Raw genomic sequence first — 27,652 nt, 5'->3', positions numbered from 1 at the left:
TTCAAAAGAAAAGGAGAATATAGTATTAATGAGATTGTCAATAAATAGGACAAAAAGAATGGGACCAAGGACACTGCCCTGTGGGATGCCAGAATGTACCATAACAGGAGTCAAACTGAACCCGTCAAGAACCACATGCCGAGTTCTGGTACTGAGGAAGATCTGTAGGAGATTTAGGAAGCGAGCATGGATGTTAAAACATCCTGAGAGTTTACAGGAAAGAAGTGCGTGGTCTACGGTTTCAAAAGCCTTTGCAAATCAATGTAGCACACATCCTGCTGAAAACCGACATTAAGAGCAGATATTGTGCGATGGAGAACAGACAGATTACTTAGGCAGGAGCTACCAGGAAGAAAACCATGCTGCTGGAACGATATATAAGGAATGGTGAAAAAAAGGAGACACTGGTGGATAATCTTTTCACAGATAACTGACAGGGTGGCTAATATAGAAATTGGACGATACTTTCTGACATCAGACCTCTTTCCACTTTTAAAAACCGAAGTGATGCTAGCAATTTTCCAGTCATCAGGAAAGTAGACAGCTCAGAAGCAACGATTAAATATAACAGCATTAGGACGGGCAAGAGTCGTAGCAGTATTCTTAAGGAAGACATGACTGAGGCCATCCGGACCAGTAGGTTTATTTTCTGGCAGGGAGGAAAGTAAAGAATAGACTTCTGACTCAGAGGTGGAAAGATTACTGAGGCTATGAGAAGTAACAGAATCAATACACGGAAAATCTGGGAACTGAAGAGGTGCAGCAAAATTAGACACAAAGTAATCGTTGAAAATTTCTCGTCTATTACTACCACTGGCTAAATTATCACCCCAAGTCAGTGTGTCTAGCACATGCTTTGTATTTTTTCTTGTTGTTTATCAAGAGACCAGAATCTCTTGCTATTACTTCTCACTTCTAGGTAGGCAGAGTTTATGCAGTCCTGGTAATCCCATTTTAGAATTAGAATTACAGAATTAGATGTAAAAATACCTGTGTATCAGAAGGATATTATTTCGCCCAGCACGTTTCCAGACCTCTGTAAAATATTATGTGTGTGTAAAACAAGGAAAGTAGAATTTGTTAATATTATGACGCAGAGTGATACACTTCTTTGGACTAGTGATGGGATATTCGATTCATTTTATGGAATCGATTCGTTTGATTCTGTTCACGTTACTGAATCGATATAGCGAACTGATTAACGGCACATTAGAGTCACCATTCCTATTACATCTGTGTAGTGTTTACTGATGAGACAGCAGTAACAACATTCAAAGCTTGCTGCTGCCATCTGGTCTTCATTCTATGAACTGCTTTCCCACGCATCATCTAGCTTTCAGATGCAGGTTTCTCCTGGCAGCCATCTCTTCGCATCAAATTTTGATGTTACAAAGCCTTTCCCCCACAGTGACAATTCCATTAAATAAGTATATAGAATTAGAAGAAAAAGTATCTGTACGCACAATCAGTGATCTACATTTAGAGCTGTCGCCCAGGGGCCTGTTCCATGAACGAACTTTGCAACTTTTCAACTTTGCACTTTTCACTTCTCAATTCTTGCAAAGTGCAAAGTCTTTCTGTTCCACCATGATCTAGGTTGTACTTTTCAATTTCTTTGCAAAGTGAAAAGTCTTTGCGAATGAGTGATCCGATCGAGTTTATTCCATTGGGCAAACTGTATAGGCCTAATACTCTATGATTTTAATGCTTTACTTTTCACGGCGAACTTGACGTATAATTGTGGTACCATTTAAGTTTTTATCATGGGAAAGAAAGGTTAGTATTACAAGAAGCTGGCTGTGCTGGCTGGAAATTGTCAAGTAGAAATGTGACATCCTTTTTGACAACTTCTAAGATAACCTCTCAAATGATGACACACATCAATGTTAACGAAAGTGCCGTCAACACATCCACACACTGAAGGAAATTCACCCTTCGTTAGAAATTTCGTTGCTATATTATGTGGATTATCAGGCCAACGTACTGTTAAGAAATATTACATTTACTATAACATCTACGACTTTGGTAACAGTTCAGCAAATAATTGATTTTGATGTCCCATGCATTGGTGCTACACCGTGCAGCTGGACACCATTTACTAACCAACGTAAGCATATAAGAATTTGTTCCTTTTCAGATACGAATTGACTTCTTTTTGTTGCATGTTTCAATAAATGACCGATCATTTCAAGAATATAGTCAGCCTGTGTTGGGGTAATACGAAATTTACTCGCGAAAGTCCGTCAAAGTGAGGTTATGAAAATTAATCTCGTCTTTGTACGTTCTTGTATTGAATTCTTCATCACTGTCCTCACTTGATGCTAACAAAAGCTCATGTCGTAATGTGTTTCTATCACTAAACAAAATTCTAGGCTGAGAAACTAGTGTACATACTTGTTAATTAACAGATGAAAAGGGAATCTATTTTTTTTTTTTTTTTTTTTTTGCTAGGGGCTTTACGTCGCACCGACACAGATAGGTCTTATGGCGACGATGGGATAGGAAAGGCCTAGGAGTTGGAAGGAAGCGGCCGTGGCCTTAATTAAGGTACAGCCCCAGCATTTGCCTGGTGTGAAAATGGGAAACCACGGAAAACCATCTTCAGGGCTGCCGATAGTGGATTCGAACCTACTATCTCCCGGATGCAAGCTCACAGCCACGCGCCTCTACGCGCACGGCCAACTCGCCCGGTGAAAAGGGAATCATCTCTTTGCAATATTTATGAAAACTTTTCACTTCATTTCTTTGCACTTTGCATTTCTGTGCCAATGGAGGAACATAACAGACTTGAAAAGTGAAAAGATTCCCAACTTTTCACTTTGCATGCTAAATCTGAAAAGTGATGGTGGAACAAAATCTGAACTGAAAAGTGCAAAGTGAAAAGTTGCAAAGTTCGTTCGTGGAATAGGCCCCAGGTGGGAAATTCCCTATCAATTGTTTGCCTAGTCTTTTTTTTTTTTTTTCGAGTTGCTTTACGTCGCCCCCGACACAGATAGGTCTTATGGCGACAACGGGACAGGAAAGGGCTAGGAGTGGGAAGGAAGCGGCCGTGGCCTTAATTAAGGTACAGCCCCAGCATTTGCCTGGTGTGAAAATGGGAAACCACGGAAACCCATTTTCAGGGCTGCCGACAGTGGGGTTCGACTACTATCTCCCGAATACTGGATACTGGCCGCACTTAAGCGACTGCAGCTATCGAGCTCGGTAGTCTTTTCTTAAATGATTTCAAAGAACATGGAAATTTCATTGTATTCAAAACAAATAAGTTAAAAATGAAATGCAGGTAAAAACAGGCACTTGTGCATTCCCTATACATGCTTGCTATATTACAGTACAAAACTCACGTAGTTAATAATAATAATAATAACAATAACAGGAACAGATAAATTCTGGGAAGATTCATCCCCTCCAATGAAAGAAGAAATCAAACAGATTATCCAGTCCCTTAAGAATAACAAGGCACCAGGTGAGGACTTGATAACTGCTGAATTGTGGAAGTATGCTGGTAACAAAATGATTAATAAATTGACTGACATTATCAAAAAGATTTGGAAAACTGAGGAACTTCCACGTGACTGGACTTCTGCCTTGATTCACCCACTGCATAAGAAAGGGGACAAAATGGATGTTAACAATTACTGTGGTATTTTCTTCCTATTGGTATCTTAAAAAAAATCTCTCAAAAGCTCTGCAGATTAGGGCAGAACAACAACATGATGCACAACTGTGGGAGTACCAGCAGGGTTCGGGAAAGAGCGCTCATTTGCCGAGCAAATTGCGAATCTGAAATCCATCCTCTCATATCGGAAACTGAGGAAGAAGAAATTTGTGGTGACCTTCGTCGACTTCAAGAGGGCCTATGACTCGATTGATAGAATCACTCTTATTCAAGTCCTAAAGGAATTTGGCTTGGATAACAAAACCAAGGCAATTATCGAACAGACCCTAGCTAACACAACCTCCTGAGTTAAGTTCAGAGGGGAAATTTCAGATTCTTTCAAGATAAAGACAGGAGTTAGGCAGGGAGATGGGTTCTCGCCCCTGCTTTTTCAATTGCGTCCTTGAAAAAAATCATCCGTGAGTGGTGCAAAGAAATTAACAACAATGAGCTCTAAAATGGTGTGAGATCGGGTTACAAGAACATGAACCTTTCAAATTATTGCTTAGCTTTTGCAGATGATCTAGCAATTTTCTCTGATTCTTTAGACATGGCTACAAAGCAAATTAATCACATCAAGGCACAGGCGGAAAAAGCAGGCCTCTAGCTATCTGCTTTGTATGCAGCAGAATGCCTTGCTATGAACAAGAAAGGCCTGACAGAAAAACTGGAAATTAAAGAGAGAAAGATTTTAAGGAAAATTCTTGGCCCAATTAAAGACAAAGATGAATACAGATGTTGGCGTAACTATGAGCTTTGTACTCATTTCCAGAAGATCTCTGATGTCATGCAAAAACGGATAATTGCATTTTATGGCCAACTGCTAAGATTGAAACCCCCACAATTATCTAACCAGATCTTCACCTATTTTAAAGATAAGAAGACCCAGCCAACTTGGTTCAAGGAGGTGGAAAGGGACCTACAGGAGATGGGGATCACTTATGAAGATATACAAGAACGTAACCTACTCAGGAGGAATCTAAAAGAGCACCAGGGTTTTCAAGAAAGGCGAAAGTTGAAGACGGGAAAGACATGCATGGAGGAAGGAAAAAAGCAACACCGGCAATGAATGAAGGAGCACTGGGCAAAGATCAAAGCCGAGAGAAGACAGCTGAGATAGCGTGGTCCTTAGTAGGCCGATACGAACAAAGAAGAATAATAATTATGTAACCTCGCTTAGGAACTCAACACCCTGGTTTAACAAACTTCGAAAGGACCTCAAAAATGCAAACATAACTTCAACAGAGACATCTTTAGACACAAAGTAAACAACTGGGGAGTTACATCAGAGCAACCACAACAGAAGAAGTACAGACCAAAGTGGTCGGCAGAACGTAAACAAGCCTTCTCGGAAAGAATGAAAACCTATTGGAAAAACAAGAAGAACCCACAGAAGAAATGACTGAGTTATTTGCTTAACGTCTTCCAATATTGAGAGAATTCGCTACTACTACTACTACCAACAACAACAACAATAATAATAATAATAAGAAGAAGAAGACGAACATAACTCAAATTTTATACACTAACTTGTGGTTTTCCATCAGTTCTCTGAATGTCTTAACTCTATTATATATACAGATTTGGATGTAAAAATACCTGTGTTCGCAATAAGTAGTCTACATATTAAGTATAAATCAAATAAGTTACTTTACCTTGCACCGACACAGACAGGCCTTATGGCGACAATGGGCTTGGAGTGGAAAGGAAGCGGCCGTGGCCTTAATTAAGTTACAACACCAGCATTTTGCTGGTATGAAAATAGGAAACCACGGAAAACCATCTTAACGGCTGACGACGGTAAGATTCAAGCTCACCATACCCCGAATGCAAGCTCATAGCTATGCAACCCTAACCGCATGGCCAACTCGCTCGGTCATGTTTGAAAATATGTCTCTTTCTATCAGTAAAGGATTTTTTAAATCGTTATATTTTGTATAGGCTACCTGAGATGCAGAGTAGCCCTGTGGTTTTCTGATTTAACATCTTTTTATTTAAGTGATTGCGTCAGTTGGCTCACTTACCCCCTGTCCAAGTACACCAGTGATCTCAATTTCGATTATTAAAGTCTTGTGCAATGATGTGACATACAAACTGAGAAAATACCGAGCGGTTCTTCCCAATATAAAACAGACAATTTGGGGTGCTCACGAGCACGACTTACAGTCATAAGGTAGGCTAGAAGGCTGAGTTGAATTAATTGTCGAATGTCAACTAAGTTATAATACTGATTCATTAAAGTAATAAAATAGAAGAACCTAATAGCCTACCTATTTACTAGCTAGTTACTTTTGGAATTGTCTTTTGACTACCTTTTTTAACACTGTAAATAAATCCATGTATTATTTAAAACTCCCTGTAAGAACAGGACAGTGAAAGCAAATAGATATTATTTTCAAATGAGCTGAGAGCGAGAGCCCTTTTCAGCGTACGATTCTTTCAATGAGTCATGGCTCTGTATGTCTCGCTGCAACGGAAGTTCGGCTCCCAGCCAATGTCCACTGTGCCGATATGAACAGCGTGTGTGTGTTGTGTCTCACTGAGCCGTGACTGCGTATGATTCCTTCAGTGTGCTATGGTTCTGTACGTCTCGCCCGCAGCGGAAGTTCGGCTTCCCGCCAATGCCCAGTGTGCCGATAATGAACCGTGTGTGCGTGTTGTGTCGCACTGATCCATGAGTGAGTCACTCAGCACTGTGGGCTGCGAGTCAACTGAATCGTCTGCCGTGAGCTCGCCGTTCCTGTGAGTAGATTCACTCGGACACTTGAATGAATCGATGCACTGCTTCGAATCATACACTCAGTAGCCAACACTACTCTGGACAGTGAAACACCCTGTTCTGTGTAGCGGAGAGGAAAATCACCAGATGTAGAGCGCGCGGGGGTGATGTCAATAAAACTCATGTTAGCGTCACCTCGGAGCACATTTTTCATCAGACTTGCGCCGGTTGGTCTGCGTTCCTCCATACCCTGTTTAGGCCATTGTGAAAAAGAAACCAAGTAAGTTGTTAACTGAGAACAGTTTAACAAGGTGTATAATTATTCGAGGTGATATTTTGGCAGAAATATTAACATTTAAAATATCACGGAGCGAAATAATTCATATTCATCATCTGACTCATACATAACAAGTGGAGAAAAGGAGGATCTTTTATAAACTGTGTGTAGACAGCATTTAGGGAGTTGTGTTTAGGATGAGGTTGATTGTTGGATGCGCTAGCGAGTAGTTGGCTGTTCCAAGAGCTCTGTATTATCTCAGTGATAAAGTAGTTAATAGTTGTGGAAATTTAGCAAATTTTGTGTGAGTGTGATACATTTAGTTCCATTAATATTGGTGTTTAGTGTTTGTTTGTAGTAATCTGCGATTAGTGGTATTTATTTACAATTTTCCCACTGAGTACTTCCGTAGGCATTCGCTAGATTAGAACCTGTAATTTAGGACTGAGTGAAAGAAGAAATATCTCTTTTCTTTTTAATATTATTATTAAAATATCACTAGGTTTGTTGATAAAAAACTTACAAAGACGGTATATTAAAAAGAGTCGTAACTTCGGCACCAGTTATAGTCTATTAGTACAGGCATTTGACAAGGTATTTCAAATAGCAGTTTAACGGTTCCACATATCACTAAGGTAATAACTTATTTAAATAATGCGATACTGTTGTAAATCTTGTTTTGAAAAAAGGATTTCAACAGAATATACAATATTTCACTGGCGAAATAGTTAAAAATCGTATTGTAATTGATTATTGCCGCTCTTCGTTTTCAGATATTGGCATTGTCGCCTACAGTCGTGAACAAAGGGTGTAGTGTATCAAGAAAATATAAATAAAAATCAGCTGATTCTTGTATTCTGATCATTTGTAGTTATGAGTAGGCAGTTAAAGTATCCATAATTTATATTTCACAGTCTCGATCTTTCAGTATTTATGAGTGGTTAGCTAATAATCAAGTTCCTACATCCCAATAACTAGCATAGTTTAGACAGAAATACTTTTGAGAAATTATTGTAAACCACCTCATATTTTTCAGCATTTAAGGACACTTTTATTTTCCGTTACACGGAGTAGGGAAAATACTAGTAATCCACCATCTGTAATAATCACATAACCACACTTCAGTTGAGAATTGTAGTGTAGATACTTTATATTAGATAGTATCTTGCCTGTTATATTCACGTGTATTTTTGTGCAAACGGCAGGTTTCATTTCTATTACAGCATAGTAGGATAAAGTAGTACTAATATTAATCTGTCTCTGCATTTAACTTTGTTGATAATCCTTGAGTACTGGTAGTTCTTGCGCATTTTTAACTTTAGGCCTAATTTGAATTTTTATTTTTATTTGTGCTTAGTAATAACCTATTGTAGTGTATTATAGTAACTTTTCAGATATTAGAGGGCTTATTCTATTATTTTGAATAGTCTTGCAAATTTAGAACTTTAATTGTAATTTCCTTTTCTGTTTGTACATAGTAATAACCTGTTGTAATTCGAATACGTCTGAACGTAGTTTAAAATTATTGTAGTGTATTATAGTATCTTATTACAAATAGTGTGTTTATTCTATTACTGTGAAATATTTGTGTAGTATAGTATCGGTGATATCTGTAGTAACTCTCTTACTAGAATTCTGTTTTAGTAATTAGGTTAGACTTTACTGAAGTTTAGAATTGTGTAATTCTTGTGTATTATTCTCTGTTTCCAGTAATTAACAGCAATTTTTATCCTGTTAGGGTGTTGTAGGAAAAAAAATCGTACAACTAAGTAGTATTTTAGTGTAGTAGTAGCCTATATTAATTACCTTATTGTTGTGTGATCTTTGTGAACTTTCCTAGACAATACTTCTTTCCGTTCATTTTTATTTTGCACAGAATAAGTTATCTTATTTTTCCTTTTCTTCTCATTATTCAGTAAAGAATGGCTAAGGAGTGCAAGTGTAGGAACTGTGGGTGTGGCCAGGCATTAAGGAGTATGAGGGAGGAGCTGGAGAGTTTGAGGGAGATAATTAGGATTCCCTCAGAGGACAGGAAGGAAAGTAGGCCTCCCTCAAACAATGTACAGGATACAGTAGGTACAAAAGAGGGATGGGAAGGAAAGGGAAGAATTGTAGAGGACAGGTGGTCCAATGTTTTACGGGGAAGGAGACTGCAGACTCCATTCAGGATCAGAATTCAGGACAAGTGTCTGTGAGAAATCAGTACGAGTCACTGCAAGTAGAACAACCGAGGGAAGGTGAGGAACAGGGAACTGTTGCTGAGAAGTGTGGAAGTAGGGGAAAGGGAAAAGGTAGGAAAGGGACATGTGGAGTAGTGGATAGGAAAAGACAGGTGGAACAAGGTCATGGGATGGAGAAAAAGGAGGAAGAAGTAGCTGCCAGGAAAGATAGGACTGACCAGGAGGGGAGGGGATCAAATAAGGTGGGTAGGGTTGAGGCTCTGGACATGGGGGATTCCATTGTTAGACATGCTGGGAAAGTGTGTGGAGGAAAGGGTACCAGGGTAGAATGTTATCCAGGAATTAGGTTAAAGTAGATGTTGAGGAAAGTAGAAGAAGAGGAGGGAAAGGAGAAGGTGGTAGTGTTTCACGTTGGTACTAGAAATGTAAGACAAGCAGGTATATGTACCAACATAGTATCTTGACAGTGAAGGCATGCGGCATGTCCATGGAATCTATCGCATTAGTTGATATGTTTTCCACGAGATCACGCTGTGTATTTTTTTTTTAGAGCTGTCACAGCTTCGTGAAATGCATTTGTTTTGACGCCTTGCACGATTTTCCCGCGCAGCCATTTATGTCGCGAAGCATGGATTCCAAACGTAAAGTAGATCGGCTTGATTGTGCGGGTATTCTGACAGTTTTAGAAGCGGAGGAAACAACATACTGGTGTCTTGACTCTGAAAAGGCTTTGTGTGTAACACCTTGTTTCCGCCTATATCACACAGATAACAATCTACAAAACCTATAATCATCCTGATTCAGAACAATGTAAATAATGTTAGTAACACATTTGGATTCATAACAATGTAAATAATGTACATTATGTTAGTATCACATTATTGAAGAATAATAATTACTATCGTATTAGATTAAACTAATTGTGTACACATTTATGAATGAAATATTTAAATATCACAAAGTGGGGAAAAAGTACCCACGGCAGGTTACGCATGTGGAGAATTTAGTGCCCAGTTAAGGGGATAACACCATTCACACGTTAGCACATCTTAATGGGTTTAACAGCAATTTCGTTGGCAGAATTCTCAATAAGATAAAAAATTCTCTCAACTCCACACTTAAAAAACAAAAGAAAGAGAATACTGATTTTGTCACTTTCACTTTCAACATTAATATCCTATTAAAAAAAAAAAAAAAAAAAAAAACCACCCAGATCCTCAATGTCGCCTTTAGAACTAACAACACTACTTCTAAATTTTCTATAACACAAACACACTTAACAAATCTGACAAACATTTGCAATCAGGTGTCAGTAACTCTGGTGTGCCACACGGCTCCAATCCTGGGCCACTTCTATTTCTCATTATGGTTAACGATTTGCCTGAAATGATTTGTTACATTGATTGCTTGTTGTTAGCTGACAACGTCTGACGTGTAACCAGTGTGACACCAGCTGTATCAGACAAACTGGGAGAAACTTTCAAATCCGCTACAAAGAACATGTTAATGCAGCTAAATACAAGATTTTCGCTATGAGTGAACACATAAAAGATCACAATCAATCACTCATTCTCCACCATAGATAAAGATCTAGATTTCCTACATATAACCAAGAAGGGAAATTTATTAAACATTTTAGATAATATTTATATAAAACCTTGATCAAAAATCCAACCCCACTCATAATCTTAACGAAATCCAAGAAATAACGAACATCCTGGTTGACACATCGAGAAAGATCTTAAGCAAAGCTCAATTAAATCTGTCGCAACACGCATTACTGGTCCGTCCTCCCATAATTCCACTCACTCTCCCTCCCTTCAACTGCTGTTTCCCCTATCCAACGCAACATCGAAATGGTCGCCAGTCAGTATGGAGGTCAACAACGACCCAACCTGATCTATATAAGCACAGGGTTGGAGGAAATAGGACATGAGTAATATTTTGCGACTCTTTATATTATTTTTTACTTCTACTTCAGTTTTCGTACTCATACTCGGCTTTTTGTTTCCCCTTTTAGATCCTGGCTATACTTATATTCTCCGTGAAGAAATGTAATGGATTTTTCAAAACTTCCACTCTGTTTCCAGAAGCATGAAAACAGAACACCATCTAACAGTCTTCACAATAAAAAATAAAAAATTTACACAGGTGTAGAATAATATATTGGAAGTGGAGAGAGTTTGTAGAAGATTTTACTTGTAAATCTTTTTAAGTAGTACTGTATGATCTGGAGTGTTGTGCTACAATATTTTATTCCATTCTGCTACCTAACCTGTACAGTGTAAATATTTTGGTAACATATTTATTTGTAACTAGTGGATTACATTTCTATATTTACTGGAACTGTCCACAAAGTTGTGACATGAATTTTTGAACAGGATGTGTTGGCCTTTGTTAGTTATGTATTCTAGAAAGTATGTTCTGACTATTCTGGAAATGGAAGATTCGCGATCGTATGTATTCGAGAAAGTATTTAAACATTGCAACAGAAGAAAATGTTGTGATTGGTCAATCTGGGCAAGCTCCTGTGTTCTGATTGGCTACTCCAAGGCCAGGGTTCCCTTTAAAAGGGGCTAGGCAGCATTTCGTGAGAGGTCTGAGGTCTTAAGTCTTTGAGCCGTCTTGGTCTTGGCCTGCCGAAGTTTTCAACGTCGTGAACGTCTCCTCAGTACCAGCATGGGTTGCCTAAGGGTAAGTGCTGTTGCTTTCGGTCCGATTTTAAGTCCCATTTAGTTTTTGTTGGTGTATCCCAGGAGTACGCCCTAATCGCCACTCTTTTGATCAGATGTGAAAAGCTAGTTTTGATTTCACTCTGAAACGTAATAGTATTTTGTGCTTCCTCTTACCTTCAATATTGTATTTGTGGAATTTGATTTGTACTGAGATGTACTTGCTTAACTCTTTGAACTTGTAGGAAGCTCTCGTCAAAGAATATATAACTTATGTGTCTCTAAAAACACGTATCTGTATCTTACGAAAGGTGAACCAGTATTCTCCACATTGACTGAAACTGTTCGTAATTTATTTATTTTGTAAAGTCCATTTTGTAAATAATATTTTGAAAATATCACTGTTAATTTTTCCGAACCGCAACCTAGACATATACATGCCCCTGGTAGGTTCCCAGTTACGTCCCACGTTCCTTGTTTGTTATCATCAAGTTGCCCTCACTAATATTTACTTCTGCTGTTTTTGCCACAGTTCATGTAGATTACAGTGTGTATAGTGTTTAGGTACCTGGTAATTTGATTTACCTTCCTCCCTTTATCTGTGTTTGTGTAACCGCTGAAGTACAAAAATAAATAAATACTTTTTAAAGTATTTCCTCCAGTCAACCAATATTGTATTAAATATGGTTGGACCAACACTTACAATTAAATTCGTCCAATTTTTAATCTATGCATATTTTAAACACAGATTTCCATTTGTTGAGTGTATTTTAATATTGAAGCTATGTACATTTTAAACATAGACTTCCACTGCATTTGCTGATAGTATTTTATGTTGAATTTTTTATGTATCACTGTTTTTGTTATACGTCTTTCTTCTTTATGTTATTTTAGCTGATGACCTCTAAGCTAGCTTGAAACATGTCCTATATTTTTAAACAGACCATTTATTAAATGGCAAATGTGTATTGAACAGGTAGACTTCACACAATTAATTTTTTTTTTTTTTTTTTGCTATTTGTTAAGGTACAGCCCCAGAATTTGCCTGGTGTGAAAATGGGAAACCACGGAAAACCATCTTCAGGGCTGCCGACAGTGGGGTTCGAACCCACTATTTCCTGGATGCGAGCTCACAGCTGCGCACCCCTAACCGCATGGCCAACTCGCCCGGTATTAAATTCTTTCAGAATTTCATCTTAGATATTTAAAGTCAATACGGAACCAGAATGAGATCATTACTTGCTAAAACATGCTCTTGCTATTTCTGATTTCTCCAAACTTTTTAATGGATGTCTCATGTTTGGCTGTTGAAGGAGTTCTTCTTCAGAATTCTGAAAGTGGTAGGTTCCCTATGGCGTATGCTTCTCGGTCAGTAAAATGAAATGGCGTATGGCTTTTTAGTGCTGGGATGTGTCCAAGGATTTCGGCTCGCCAGGTGCAGGTCTTTTGATTAGACGCCCATAGCTGACCTGTGCATCGTGATGAAGATGAAATGATGATGAAGACGACACATACACCCAGTTAACCAAATATGGCTAAAATTCCCGACCCTGCCGGGAATCGAACCTGGGACCCCTGTGACCGAAGGCCAGCATGCTAACCATTTAACCATGGAGCCGGACTTCTCGGTCAGTGACCCCGCTTGAATCAAGATACTCGGCGCATGAGCTGGAGTGCCCTGCGGTCATCTTCGCTTTACAGAAATGTACAATATATATATATAGAACATTCCCATTTATTTTTAGAGACAGACAACCAAGAGTTAACCTGGGTACTAAGTAGGCCACGCTGATATGGTCACATTATGCATTGGGCTGTTAGGATTTCTGCATCCAACTTTCAGTTCAATCAATGAAAATGTAGTTGCTGACAGTTCGATTTGAAAATTTGGAGAACCTGTTAATGAATCTAAGGATAACCAAATTCCTAACCTATGATTGTTCATTCCAGGTTGTGTTAGTGCGATACTGTCTGAATTTCTGTTACGGTAGCGCCCTACCCTAGGCACTCCAGTATATAACACACAACTTCGCGAAGAAATATATATGAATTGTACCTTAAAATCCTTTTAGAAGAGAGATGTGTTCATTACCAATGCCAGGGACACACCAACCCGACCAAAAATATATGTTTACTTTTATAACACAACGAAAGTTTTCACGCGCCATCGGCCATTAGCCGGCCAGCTACGAGCACGGCCATTGGCCGACATGACGTCATTCCCATAATTCGTAACTCGCTGGTTCCGTTACCAACCCGCGCAGAATAAAAACGCAGCAAGAAACCTACCAAGAAAAATATGTAATTTAGTAGCTGTAACCTATCTTTCCAAATCCAGGCCAAGCTCTGTCATGAGAACACACTCCCTTCGAGAGGCTCTTAACTATCGCCGCGGCGCATACTGCCCGCACGGCAAGAAAAAAAGTAATTTAGTGGTTGTAACCTAAAAGAAATTTCAAGAAGAATTCTATGGACTAGTGATTTATTGGTCCAGGGATCATGCTATTTTTCTGTTGACCTCCATTTTGCTGTTTACATTCCACGGTGCTAGCCCTGGACCTGAAGAAAGTAACAAAAGACGGCTCCAAATTTTGCAGCAGTCCGCTGGACATTTCCTAAACAGTTGGCAACAGTTCGCAGATCGCCGGCAGATCGTAAAGGACGCTTCTATCGGCAATCCCGTGAACTAAAAATAAAAGAGCATCACCGTCCGCGTAGCTTCTGTGTACAGCAAGCAGAGTGAGTGGAGTGCCTACACTAGGGCTATGCCCTGAAAACTGCATATCCTCGTATCCCGATCCCCATCGATTTTCAGCACTATCATGACACACACCTTGGTGGTCATCGAGGAATATTTTTAACATGACAACAGATTACACATTTGCTTATTTGGAAATCAACGGACTTAGAGATCAAAGACCTGGTCAAAAGTTATAATATACAAAGCCTGACAAAAAAAATGTAAGCACCCAGAAGGGGAGGAGGAAACGAAATGAAACTTTGTGTAGAGAGAGTATATGATGTCATTGCAGCAATTACAAAATTGAGTCAGATTTATAAAGAACATGGCAGGACAAGCCCACGTTTCAGTATGACGTTGCACCCCCTCTGGCCTTGGTGCATGCACCGATCTGTTTGGGAAGGGTGTCATAAAAGTGTTGTATCCTCTCCTGAGGCAAGCTGGCCTACAGCCATTGTAACTGGTTTTTGATATTCTGGATACTGGCACTGGGACGAAGTTGACGTCCGAGCTGGTCCCACACATTCTATCCGGGTTCTATCTGGGGATCTTGCTGGCCACGTAAGTACCTCAAAATTATGCGGACAGTTCATAGAGACACGTGCCATGTGTGGAAGAACACTCACCTGTTAAAAAATGGCACCACGATACTGTAGGTTAAGAGGTAACATATGAGGACGCAGGACGTCCGTGACATACCGTTGTGCTGTCGGTGTTCCCTCAATCACTACCAGCCATGACCTGAAGTCATATCCGATGGCTCCCCACACCATGACACCAGGAGCACCGTTGTGCCTCTCCAAAACGTTGGAAGAATGGCACCTCACCCCAGGTTACCGGAGTACTCACAGACGATGGTCATCTGGGGTAGTGCAAAACCGCAATTCATCGCTGATCACAGTGTCATGCAATTCATCAGCAGTCCATGCTTTCTTGTTACGGCACCACTAGATATGCAAGCGTTTGTGTTGTGGTGTTAATGACAGCCTATGCATACGATGGTAATTGTCTACTCCGGCTGCTGCTAGATTCCGACCAATGGTGCGGGATGACATAGAAAACATACAGGGAGTCCAGGGCGCAGATGTAAAGAGCTTATGATGTGCTTGGTGCACAATATGACGCTCCTCCCTTGTGGTGGTCAGACATGGTCGACCGGAACCTTGACGACCAGTATGCCTGTCTTCATGTTCCCATAGTCCACAATCGGGTCATTGTCACATTTGAATGCACCAAAAATCTGGACATTGGACAATTCGACCAGCTGGCAAAATGGAGACCCTCAATAAGGACCCTTTCAAATTTCGTCAGGTGCAGATAACGCTGATTCACAAGGGTATGTGGCACTTCCATGTCCTTCACAGCGATTACTCAACATCCGATGCTGTTCACGTATTGACCTGGTAACAACATTAAATACAAAAAAAGACTAATGCACTCTGGTGGCCGTTCTACCTATCACAGAGAATTGCAACTCTAACCATTTACATATCCAGCGATGATGTGCAAGTGTTACAAAGTTACAATGACATCCGAACATTTCTTCTGGGTGCTTCAATTTTTTGTCAGGCAGTGTATGTGCTAGGAGTAAACTCTCTTTAAACATTTGTGTAGGATTTCTAATGTCTTTTAATGGTACCCATGGAAAGATTACAGTATTTACTGGTATTTTTGGTCCATTACCCCAATCAGAAAAAGGGAACAGATTTGCACTGCTACGTATTGATGGTTTTAGCAGTTCATCCTGGATCCTTCCAACTTAATGAAACAATGCACTATATATCATAAACTATCTCGATTCCATATTTGCTTCTTTTGGCACTCCCAAGTGCATTGTCTTCAACAACGCCAGGTCTTTAAACTGAAATCAATTCCATAAGTTCTGTTTCGACCTACCAATTTTTCATGTCAACACTAGCCCATATTATCCTAACCCATCCTTTACCAAACAGTCAATCTTAATCCTCAGCGAGTGGCTTAACCTGGATGTGACGTACCTGCACAACCATGTGGACTCGCTTCCTAATCGAATCCAGGCGGTTATCAAGTCCAGAGGTGGTGTTACCCCTACACGGTATTAAATGATGCTTGCAATGCCTTCTCCAGAGGTGACTAATTTTTTGTCCGGTGAGCTTATCATCATAACATGCAAGGTGACGACGGAAAGACGTATCTAACTGCATTAGCACAACATGTGTTCAAAATGTGCACATTTTTTTTACATCTCATGCACTGTTCATAACGGCCCTGTGGATTGTGAAACACACTGTTCTTCTCCTGTAATTTGGGAACATTTGTCGGTGGGTCATCTGAGAGGTAAATGGATTCTTTCTGAATGCCCCATACCTAGGCATCTGGTGGTGTGAGGTCCAGGGAATGGGAAGGTTATAGGAATTACATACTGCGGGAAATTACGCGAATTGCAAAGAGCTGCTGCAGAAGGGCAAGTGAAAACTTTATTTCAGCAGTCAGCCATCAATTTTGTTTCTAACAGAAGTTTTGGTCGGATTACATGTACTGTAGTCATATCAGTTAGTCAAACCTATGTCTCTTTTCTTTAAAATATGATTATCTTTCATATGCATAATATTTTATCATTATTGTTGAATATTGTGTACACAAATGTTTTATGACCATATCAGAGAAAAACAAAAAGAGTGTGTCATCTTCTCAAACACAATGTATTTACTGAGAAAAATAAATGTATTAAATTCCTGGTTTTCATTGCAAATTCAAGGTTTCTTCCCGTTTTACCCCTGGCTTTTCAAAATTCCTAGTTTGGAAGGTTTTCATGATCAGAGGCCACCCTGATACATTATTTGCCACTTAAATGATTTTAAAATCTACACGAGAGACTTGTGTCATACCTGCTGGATCATGCACATTAACGACAAAACTATGTCCTATGAACTGTAACTCCATATCAGAGTGAAATACTGAAGCCATAGTTCTAATGTTACAGACACATCCATCACATGTACAAGAGGCCAAATGCTATCATTAATCACAGTGGTGAACAACTGCCTAGTTGTACAATACCTGGAGCCTTGAATACATGTGGTATTTAGAAAAATTGCTGTATTTATTGTAACTATGATTAAAGATTGGCAAGTGGAAGTCATTAGCTTATCCTGTGCACTGTACAAAGTTAAAAGTATTCCTAAAGAGCTTTATCACTATGTACCAAATATGCATTTTTTTTCTGATAACCACCTTTTTCAGCTCTTAGAAAATACCTTTAAGAACAGAAGACACTACATACCTTACCACTTTTGGGCACATGCTCACAACATATGGCCTTCAATGGGATGTGCACTGTAGGTTTGCTTATTTCGAAACGAACGCCAGAAACCAAACCACAAGTAGAATGAAACTGGGTTCTACACCCTGGCTGGTAGCAAGGCACAATGGCTCCACCATTTAGGCCACAATAACCACAAACCTGGAAAAGAGATAGCAAGCATTATTTCCTTATAGTATTAGAACTAAGAACAAGCAGAGTGGCCGTGCGTGTTAATGAGCTACAGCTATGGAGCCAAGCTTTGCATTAGGGAGACAAGTGGGTTCAAACCCTACCATCGGCTGTTCTGAGAAAGGTTTTGTGTGGTTACCCAGTTTCACTTCCAGGCAAATAGCAGGACAGTTCCTATTCATAGCCCACTGCTGATTCCTTCTGCCTCCTTACCAATTTCATTCACCATCACTAATTTCTTCTTCATTAGCTTCTCAACTGGGGTGGGCAACAGGAAGGGTACCTGGGCATAAAAATATGCCTCCCCTTGCCCAGTCTCCAACCCCGTATCAAGAAATGGGACTAAGTGACAGACACACACATATATTAGAACTAACAGTACAGGACATCCCAAATCCTCCTTGTACACATGGATACAAACATGTTGCAGAATGCTAGTTAAATGTCCTAAGCAGAACTTCATGATAATCGTACAATACATGACAAATCCTCCCCTGCAAACAATGTGACCTTGCAATGGTGGGGAGACTTGTGTGTCCCAATGAAGCACATAGCCGAGCTGCGGGTGCAACCATATCGGATGGGTATCTGTCGAGAGGCCAGACAAACAAATGGTTCATCAAAAGTGGGGGTAGCAAACTTTTGAAAGTTGCAAAGGTGGCAGTCCGCATGATTGTCTGATATGGCCTTGTAATAATACTCAACATGGCTTAGCTCTGTTGATACTGCTACACGGTTGAAAGCAATGCGAAACTATAGCCGTAACTAACTCTCGAGGACATGCAGCTCTCTCTGTATGAATGATGTACTAAAGATGGCCTCCTCCTGGTTAAAATATTCTGGAGGTAAAATAATCCCTCATTCAGTTCTACACGAGAGGGGGGCAAACATCAGGAAGATGGATACTGACATTCTGTGAGTTGGAGCGTGGAATGTTAGAAGTTTTGAATTGTTGTGGTAGATTAGAAAATTTGGAAAGGGAGATGGATAGACTAAAGCTAGATGTAGTTGGTATAAGTGAAGTACGTTGACAGCAAGAGCAGGAATTTTGGTCAGGCAACTACAGAATTATCAACACAAAATCGAACAGGGGTAACGCAGGAGTTGGCTTAATAATGAATAATAAAATAGGGCAGCGGGTAAGCTACTATGACCAACATAGTGAAAGGATTATTGTTGTCAAGATAGGCACCAAACCCATGCCCACCACAATAAAGCAGGTCTATATGCATACTATTTCAGCAGATTATGATGAAATCATAAGAATATATGAAGAGATAGAAGATTTAATACAATATGTAAAGGGCGAAAAGTATAATCCGGAAGTTAGGCAAAATGCCTTTGTTGATATGGGTGGATGTATCGAAGTGTCACATAGAGACAAACATGTTTCCGTACATTTGGGAACTGTAGGAACAATTACTATTTTGCCTTTTTTTGCCTATTTTAGCTTCCTTAGTCTACTTGATAGTTTAATGCCTTTTTTCCTTTTTTGTGGATATTTTCTGCTATTATTTATGTATAAAAAATAATCACTGGAAAGAAAAAATATAAAATTCTAATGTAGTGTATTAATAATGAAGAAAAGATTCATTTTACCTTAATAGATAAAAAACATTTACACAAAGGATATTTTCATTTTACACAAATCTCTACTGAAAACTCCACAAGCCAAATGGTCGAGAGGATTGCCACGTCTCATCCTTGCTTCAAAAGGTGAAGTGCTGAAGGCGATTATTGTTTGTTTTTTTTAATGGTTGCTATTTGCTTTAAGTCGCACCGACACGGATAGGTCTCACAGCTGCGTGCCCCTAACCGCACGGCCCACTCGCCCGGTGATTATTGCTTTAATAGGAAGAACAACTTGGTAACCATCCTATACTAACACTAATCAGAAGGAAAAAGGAAGAAGTCTGATACATCAAAAAATGAAGGTATCAGCAAAAGAAACTGAAAGACTCCCTAGGCCTTGCAAAACTAATATCGTCAGGGTCAGTAAACAACAAGAGTTGATCAAGGGAGGTCAGACAGGAAAGGTACTAGCTAGGAACCTGACACAAGCGGGAGCAAATACCACCAGACTCAGCTAGGGGAACTGTGGTCGCCAACCCACACTCCCAAGTTGAGAAACCCTGTTCCCCTCTTAGTCGCCTTCTCGTACGACAGACAGGGGGTACTGTTTAAGTACTAAAATGTGATGCAGATGTGTGTTACGTAGCTTAAATCAAAGCATCTTAATTATTTTAGTGCCCATATTTGACATCATAAATGCCTATTTTAATCATTTTACTGCCCATTTTTAAAATGTTACTTTAAACAAAAATAAATGCCTGAACTTTTTGGGCTCTAATGATGAGAATCTAATTGTGAAGGTAATCCAGTAGGAGTATTCTGAATGGGACACAGGTATGAATGAGGAAATTGGCTGGTTGAATTCTGCACCAATCATAATTTAGTCCTTGCTAATACTTGCTTCAAACACCACAAATGATGGCTGTATATGTGGACAAGACCTGGAGACACTGGAAGATATCAAATAGACTTCATTATGATTAGGCAGAGATTCAGAAACCAAGTGTTGGATTGCAAAACTTTCCCACGAGAAGACGTGGACAGTGACTACAACTTGTTGGTCATGAAATGCCATCTGAAGTTGAAAAAATTGAGGAAAGCAAGGAATGCAAGGTGATAGGATCTAGACAAGTTGAAATAGAAGAGTGTGAGGGACTGTTTCAAGGAACATGTTGAACTAGGACTAAATGAAAAGGCTGAAGCAAACACAATCGAGGAAGAACGGACAGTTGTAGAAAATGACCCTAGGGCTGCTGAAGAAATGTTAGGAAGAAAGGAAAGATCAACTAAAAACCAATGGATTACTCAGGAGATACTAGACCTGAATGATGAACGACGAAAGTACAAGAATGCAAAAAATGAAGAGGGCAGAAAAGAATATAGGTGATTAAAGAATGAAGTGGATAGAAGGTGCAAGGTAGCTTAGGAAGAATGGCTGAAGGAGAAGTGCAAGGATGCTGAAGGTTGTATGATCCTAGGAAAGGTAGATGCTGCATATAGGAAAATCAAGGAAACCTTTGGAGAAAGGAAAACTAGGTGTATGAATATTAAGGGGTCCGATGGAAAAAACACTTCTAGAGAAAGAAGACAAGTCAGAAAGATGACAGGAACATATCCAACATTTGCATCAATGTAAAGATATAGATGATTTTGTTCTGGAACAAGAAAGGGCTGTTGATGCTGATGAAATGGGAGACCCAATTTTGAGGTAAGAATTTGACAGAGCTTTGAGAGACCTAAATGGAACAAGGCACCTGGAATTGATGATATTCCCTCTGAATTACTGACTGCCTTAGGAGAAACCAGCATGGCAAAGTTATTCCATTTAGTGTGCAAGATATATGAGACACGAGAAGTGCCATCCGATTTTTGGCAGAACGTTGTAATACCAATTCCCAAGAAAGCTGGTGCTGACAAGTGTGAAAATTACCGCACCATTAGTTTAGTATCTCATGCCTGCAAAATTTTACCATGTATTATTAAGAATGGAAAGATAAATTGGAACTGAGATCAATTTGGCTTCAGAAGAAATGTAGGAACACGTGAAGCAATCCTGACCTCACATCTAATCTTAGAGGATTGAATTAAGAATGACAAGCCCACATACATAGCATTTGTAGATCTTGAAAAGGCATTTGATATTGTTGATTGGACAAAGCTCTTCGAGATTCTGATGATGATGCTTGTTGTTTAAAGGGGCCTAAAAACCGGGTCATCGGCCCCTAACGGTATGAAATGAGACAAAATGTAATGACTAATTAAAAGTCCAAAATCCTCCACTGACCAGAATTCAAAACGTGAGGACGAAGAATGAGTGGATGGATATGAATTTAAAACAATCATTGGATCTGACCTGCAATGCCTCACATTCACAGAAAAAAGGGGTCCAAAATCCAAGTCATCGGCCCCTCATAATGGTACTTACCGCTAGGAAAGTAAAACCATGGTATTTGTCATGTTGCGGTACTAATCAAAAGTAGCGTAGACTTGCGGTATTCCACATATTATGGTACTACTCACAGATAATGAAATTCGCACATGTAATACAGACCTATGGTGTTTCGTACTTTGCAGCGCCATTTATAGGCAACGCAAACCTATGGTGTTCATCACATAAGTGTACTAACCACAGGGACTCTTTTTTCTTCTTTGCTATTGGCTTTATGTCGCACCGACACAGATAGGTCTTATGGCAACGATGCGACAAGAAAGGGCTAGGAGTGGGAAGGAAGCGGCCATGCCCATAATTAAGGTACAGCCCCAGCATTTGCCTGGTGTGAAAATGGGAAACCACAGAAAACCATCTTCAGGGCTGCCGACAGTGGGGTTTGAACCCACTATCTCCCAAATACTGGATACTGGCCGCACTTAAGCGACTGCAGCTGTTGAGCTCGGTCCACAGGGACTCGTACTATCCCGTGGTGTTCCTCATACAGTGGGTACTAATCATAGGCAAGCCAGGACCATTGTGTCGCCCCCAGAGTGGTACTAATCACAGGTGCTGTAAAAGTCGGCAATGCATTCTTTTGCTGCTAATCACAAACCTATTTTGTACCTAACATAGTGGTACTATGCGCAAGTAAAAGTGACCCATGGTGTTACCCACGTGGTGGTACTAATCACAAGTGGTTTCATGGTTCTAAGACAATCATCCCTTGGTCACCCCTTTCAGTCACCTCTTACGACAGGCAGGGGATAACGTGGGTGTATTCTTCGTCTGCGTCCCCCACTCACAGGGAGTTCGAGATTCTGAAGGTGATGGGGATCAGATATCGAGAACGAAGAATTATCTACAATCTGTAAAAAAATCAGTCTGCAGTATTAAGAATCAAGGGCTTTGAAAAAGAAGCAACAATCCAGAAATGAGTGAGGCAAGGTTGCAGTTTGCCCCCCTCCTTTTCAATGTTTATATAGAACGGGCAGTAAATTAAATCAAAGAGGAATTTGGGAAGGGAATCACAATCCAAGGACAGGAAATCAAAATGATGAGATTTGCTGATGATATTGTTATTTTATCTGAGACTGCAGAAGATGTGGAGAAATTGCGGAATGATATGAACAGAGTCGGGTAAGGAGTACAAGACGAAAATAAATAAGTCCCAAACAAAAGTAATGGAGTGCAGTCAAACAAAGTCAGGTGATGCAAGAAATATTAGATTACGAAACCAAGTCTTAAAGAAGTAGATGAATACTGTTCCTTGGGTAGTAAAATAACTAATAATGCAGAAGTAAGGAGGAAATAAAATGCAGACTCGCACATGCAAAGAAATTTGCTCACTTCCAAAATTGATATAGGAATTAGAAATATATTTTGGAAGACTTTCACCTGGAGTGGAACGTGGCATTGTATGGAAGTGAATCATGGACGATAACTAGCTTAGAAAGAGGGAATAGAAGCTTTTGAAATGTGGTGTTACAGAAAAATGCTGAAGGTGATATTGATAGATAGAATTACGAATGAAGAGATAGAGAATCAAGTTGTGAGAGGAGATCGATTTGGCTAAATTTGACTAGAAGAAGAGATAGAATGATTGGACACATCTTAAGACACCCAGGACTTGTGAAGTTGGTTTTTGAGGGAAGTGTAAGTGATGAGAATGGTAGGGATAGATTAAGGTATGCATACTACAAGATGATTAGAGCACATGTAGGATGCAGCGGTTACATAGAAATAAAAAGTTTAGCACAGAATAGGGTGGCATGGAGCGCTGCATCAAAACAGTTTATGGACTGATGACTCAAACACACATGATGAATATCATGTTGATTCCATACTGACTTTGAATAATAAAATAAATATTCCTTTAAATGGAATGTTATATATTTTCCACCATTCAATACTTACAGAAGATATAAATACACACATTAGTACATGTTTTGGTCTATTGACCTACCTCAGCTAATTAATTTAATATGTTTACTTCAAAATGGTAGAAACTGTTGTTATGGAAACATATGTAAAACTTCTGAGAATATCCTTTTATCACTAATGAAATTAAAATATTCTTTGAATAAAGAAAACCACTGCAATCAGCCACCCGAGTATTGGCGGGAAAACCATAACTATTTGGGTAAGGAGGAAATGCCTGCCCGCAGCTGGAGAATATCTTGAGGCCCTCCAGGGCTAACAACCTTGGTTGTATTCAGAATGAGCAATTTGCTCCAAGCTAAGCTAAAGTTTCTCAAGCATGATGGTAAAACAAAGACATGAAGTTAATACCCCAGGTAGCAACTTTTCAAAGAAATCCACCGTCACCGACAAGCGACGCATGCATCCCATTCGGATTCTTGGGGGAGGGGGATGCAACATCATGCTAAAGACGAGTCGAAGCGTCCTGGAAATACTGAACAGTCACGAAAGCTGAAACCCATATCTAAGACTTTTTTGGCAACTTTCAACATAAACAGTCTAATACAAGCTGGTAAGATGAAACAGCTGACCAATGCCCTCCACGAAAATAAAATCGCATTAATGGCTCTGCAAGAAACTCGCTTCACTGACGAAGATACGTTTCAGTCTGAAGGGTATCGGGTCTTCAAGAGCAAATCCCATAAGAGAGTAATGAAAAACACCCCTATCTTCGGTACAGCTTTTGCTGTCAACACCAGAATCCTTAGGTCACTCTCAAATTTTGAAGCTGTTAATGATAGGTTATGCCTACTACAAATAAAACATATACGCTAGTCAATGCACATGTTCCAACTAATGAAAAAAAACAAGAGAGACCTGGAAGACACAGACAGATTCTGGAACGTCCTGGATGCCAGATTAGTGAAAATCCCAAAATACCTGTCAAGATCCTAACGTGTGATTTTAATCCACAGGTAAGATGTGAACGGAAACACAGGAAAGTTGTTGGGCTCTACCCAGCATACAAAAGAACCAACAAGAATGGAGAAAGCCTCGTTGAACTATGTGGTAACCATAATCTCCAACTGATGTCAACACACTTTCGTCACTTACCAAGAAAACAGACGACGTGGAGATGCCCAAACAAAACAATAGGAGAATTCCGAATAGACCATATTGCTATATCTCGAAGATACAGTCCGGATATCATGAACGTTATCATAAAAAAGGGAATAAACATAGACTCAGATCACTACGTATCAGTAATCAAGTTTCGGCCAATCCCTCTCAACAAAAATAAGAAAGAACCTACCATAATTCGCTCCGACACAAAAAAGCTCAGAAAAAGAAAGAATGAATTTAAAGAACTTGCCCAACCAGTGGAAAACGACTTCAAAAGCATGAGAAAGCAGATGATACAAGCTGCAAAAGGAGTGGCCGAAATCAAGAAGAGGAAGAAGCACACGTGGTGGAACGATAACTGCGAGAAGACCTTAGGGGATCGTCTGAATGCCTGGAAAAAGTATTACACCTCAAAAAAAGAAGAAGATTGCAATATGTACAAAACACAACAAGCACAAACAGCAAAATTAATACGCAGTGAGAAACACAAGTATGAAAAGGAACTACTGGACAAGATTAAACAAGACTTTCATAGAGGTGAGACCAGTGAATACTTCAGAAATTTTAAAAAGAAGGTACAAGGATACAAGGCACCTTCCCTTTGCTTTCTAAGGAAAGATGGAACTCCTGCAACATCAAATGAAGAAAATTGCAAAATCTTAGCTAAGTATTTTAACAACCTTCTAAACTGTGAAAAACCAGCCAACCCCATCATAACAAACAAACCAGTGCCAAAACCTGCCATCTTCTCCACTAAATCACGATGAAATCAAACGCCACATAAAGAGACTGAAAAGTAACAAGGCTCCTGGTGAAGACACCATGAATGTGGAACTGTGGAAACATGCCCCGGAAGAAGCAATTGACATTCTACACCAAACCGTTGTAGATATATGGGAAAAAGAACAACTACCAGAGGACTAGAAGATAGCTTTGATCAATCCTTTACACAAGAAAGGAAATATAAGGGATGTGAACAATTACCGTGGAATTTCTCTTCTGTCAATAGCCTACAAAATCCTGTCACTATCCATCCTTGAAAGACTAGAACAGCAAGTTGAACACAAACTCGGGGAATACCAAGCAGGTTTTCGGAAAGGCCGATCAAGTGCAGAAAAAATACTTAACCTAAAAACCATAATAAGATACCATATGCTGAGAGGTCGAACCTAAGTATCTACATTTGTAGACTTCAGGAAGGCATACGACTCCATCGACCGTGATGTGTTGCTTAACATCCTTGCAGAAATGGGAGTCGATGAGAAACTGCTGGTGATATTAAGGGCAACACTAACTAATACCAAATCCAAAGGATAATTCCAAGGATGTCACTCTAAACCCTTTGAGATCAAGACAGGCATTCGACAGGGAGATGGGCTGTCACTTGTTCAACTGCGTACTTGAGAAGGTAATACAGGAGTGGCGAAAGACGTTAAAAGAAAGAAACCTTTTCAAACCCGTAAGGATTGGGACAAAGAAAAACGGACTGGAAACAGATTGCTTAGCGTTCGCCGATGATATAGCCCTGATGACAGAAAATTTCGAAAGTGCAATAGAACAGATCAATGTGGTGAAGGAAGTAGCAGAACAAACAGGTTCAAAAATTTCCTTTCAAAAGACAGAAGTAATGTCGAATATCAAAGATGATACGGCACAACTAAACAGCAAATGTGGAACGATAAACTGTGTTAGTAAATTTAAATACCTTGGGGAATGGATTCAGCAAAATGGACTTGACAAGGAGGCCACAGCAGCAAGAATCAAGAAAATGGAAGTCGCTTTCCAAACCACCCGCAACATTTACAACAAAAAGTGCTTTTCCCTGAACACAAAAAATCGTCACTACAACACTGTCATCAAACCAGTATCGCTGTATGCATCTGAATGCCCAATCCTGTCTGAGAAATGCTTGCTTGCATATTTAGAGAGGAAAAAAAGAAAGATCCTACATACCATATTTGGCCCAAACTACAAAAATGGCATCTACATTAGAAAATCCAGGCAAGAAGTATACTCTAAGATGGAGATCATGGATCATGGACACAATGCGTAAAGGCAGAGTTCGCTTCTACGGTCATATATGACGGATGATCGACTCCCGATGGACGAAACGTATCTTCAGTATATTTGACTCAAAACCAAAAACGGCAATGCCATGGTACATTAATGTCAAGAAAGATCTTAAAGAACTGGGCCTACAAGCAAAAGATGCACAAGACCGAAATCTTTTCAGAGCAGCCATCAAGACTTTTGGGATTTTCCGGGACGAAAAACGGGCAACTGGTGCTAAATGGACAGAAGAATGTCATGCTAAACACAGTGTGCTAATGAAGACGATGTGGATCAAGCGAAAAATGAACAAATGTCAGAATGTAAAGTGAAGCTTATCGTGGTCCCTAGTTGACCGATTAGCGAAGTTGAAGGAATGAAAATGGATGATACCAAAGAGACGTTGAATTTGAAATCCTTTAGAAAAGGAAGGGGAAACATAACTTTCATGTTGTGTTTTGAAGCTTAATAGAAAATACAGGACTGCCAAGCAAATGTATTGTTGGATTAAGGTGATTAAGTAAGTAGTGATGGGGAGGGGAAGGAGTAAAGTAGGAGGGATCATGTTCTATTAAGTAATGTGCTCACTGCAAATTATTTTTTGTGCTTTAAATATTGAACCCTTTGGTCCACACTGAAGGATACCTACCTTCCTTACCTATCAGCAAAATTTCATGAGATCTGTCTCTTGGGTCGTATCGGGTTCTTCGTCACTTGCTGAGGTAAAGGTAAGGTTCAGTAATCCTAATCTATCTATTCAAATGAAAGGTCCGTTTAAAAATTTTCCTATTTATTCAAGTAATCTCTGAAGAATTAATCATTTATCATCGGTATCATTGG

General features: G+C 39.6%; 1 protein-coding gene across 5 annotated transcripts in view; it reads right to left on the bottom strand.

Annotated features, from left to right (window-relative positions):
• Positions 1–27,652, bottom strand: part of LOC136864113 (uncharacterized) — a 929,406-nt gene that overhangs the window by 37,690 nt on the left and 864,064 nt on the right. For all 5 annotated transcript variants that reach the window (XM_067140697.2, XM_067140695.2, XM_067140693.2 and 2 more), the window contains one exon: positions 17,509–17,688. In XM_067140697.2, coding sequence (XP_066996798.2) covers positions 17,509–17,688 — 180 coding nt within the window. The remainder of the gene's footprint in view (positions 1–17,508; positions 17,689–27,652) is intronic.

This window comes from Anabrus simplex, chromosome 2 (genome assembly GCF_040414725.1).
Source record: "Anabrus simplex isolate iqAnaSimp1 chromosome 2, ASM4041472v1, whole genome shotgun sequence".
NCBI classification, from domain to species: domain Eukaryota; kingdom Metazoa; phylum Arthropoda; class Insecta; order Orthoptera; family Tettigoniidae; genus Anabrus; species Anabrus simplex.
The sequence above is the reverse complement of the archived record's forward strand: the minus strand, read 5'-3'. Positions and strand labels throughout refer to the sequence as shown.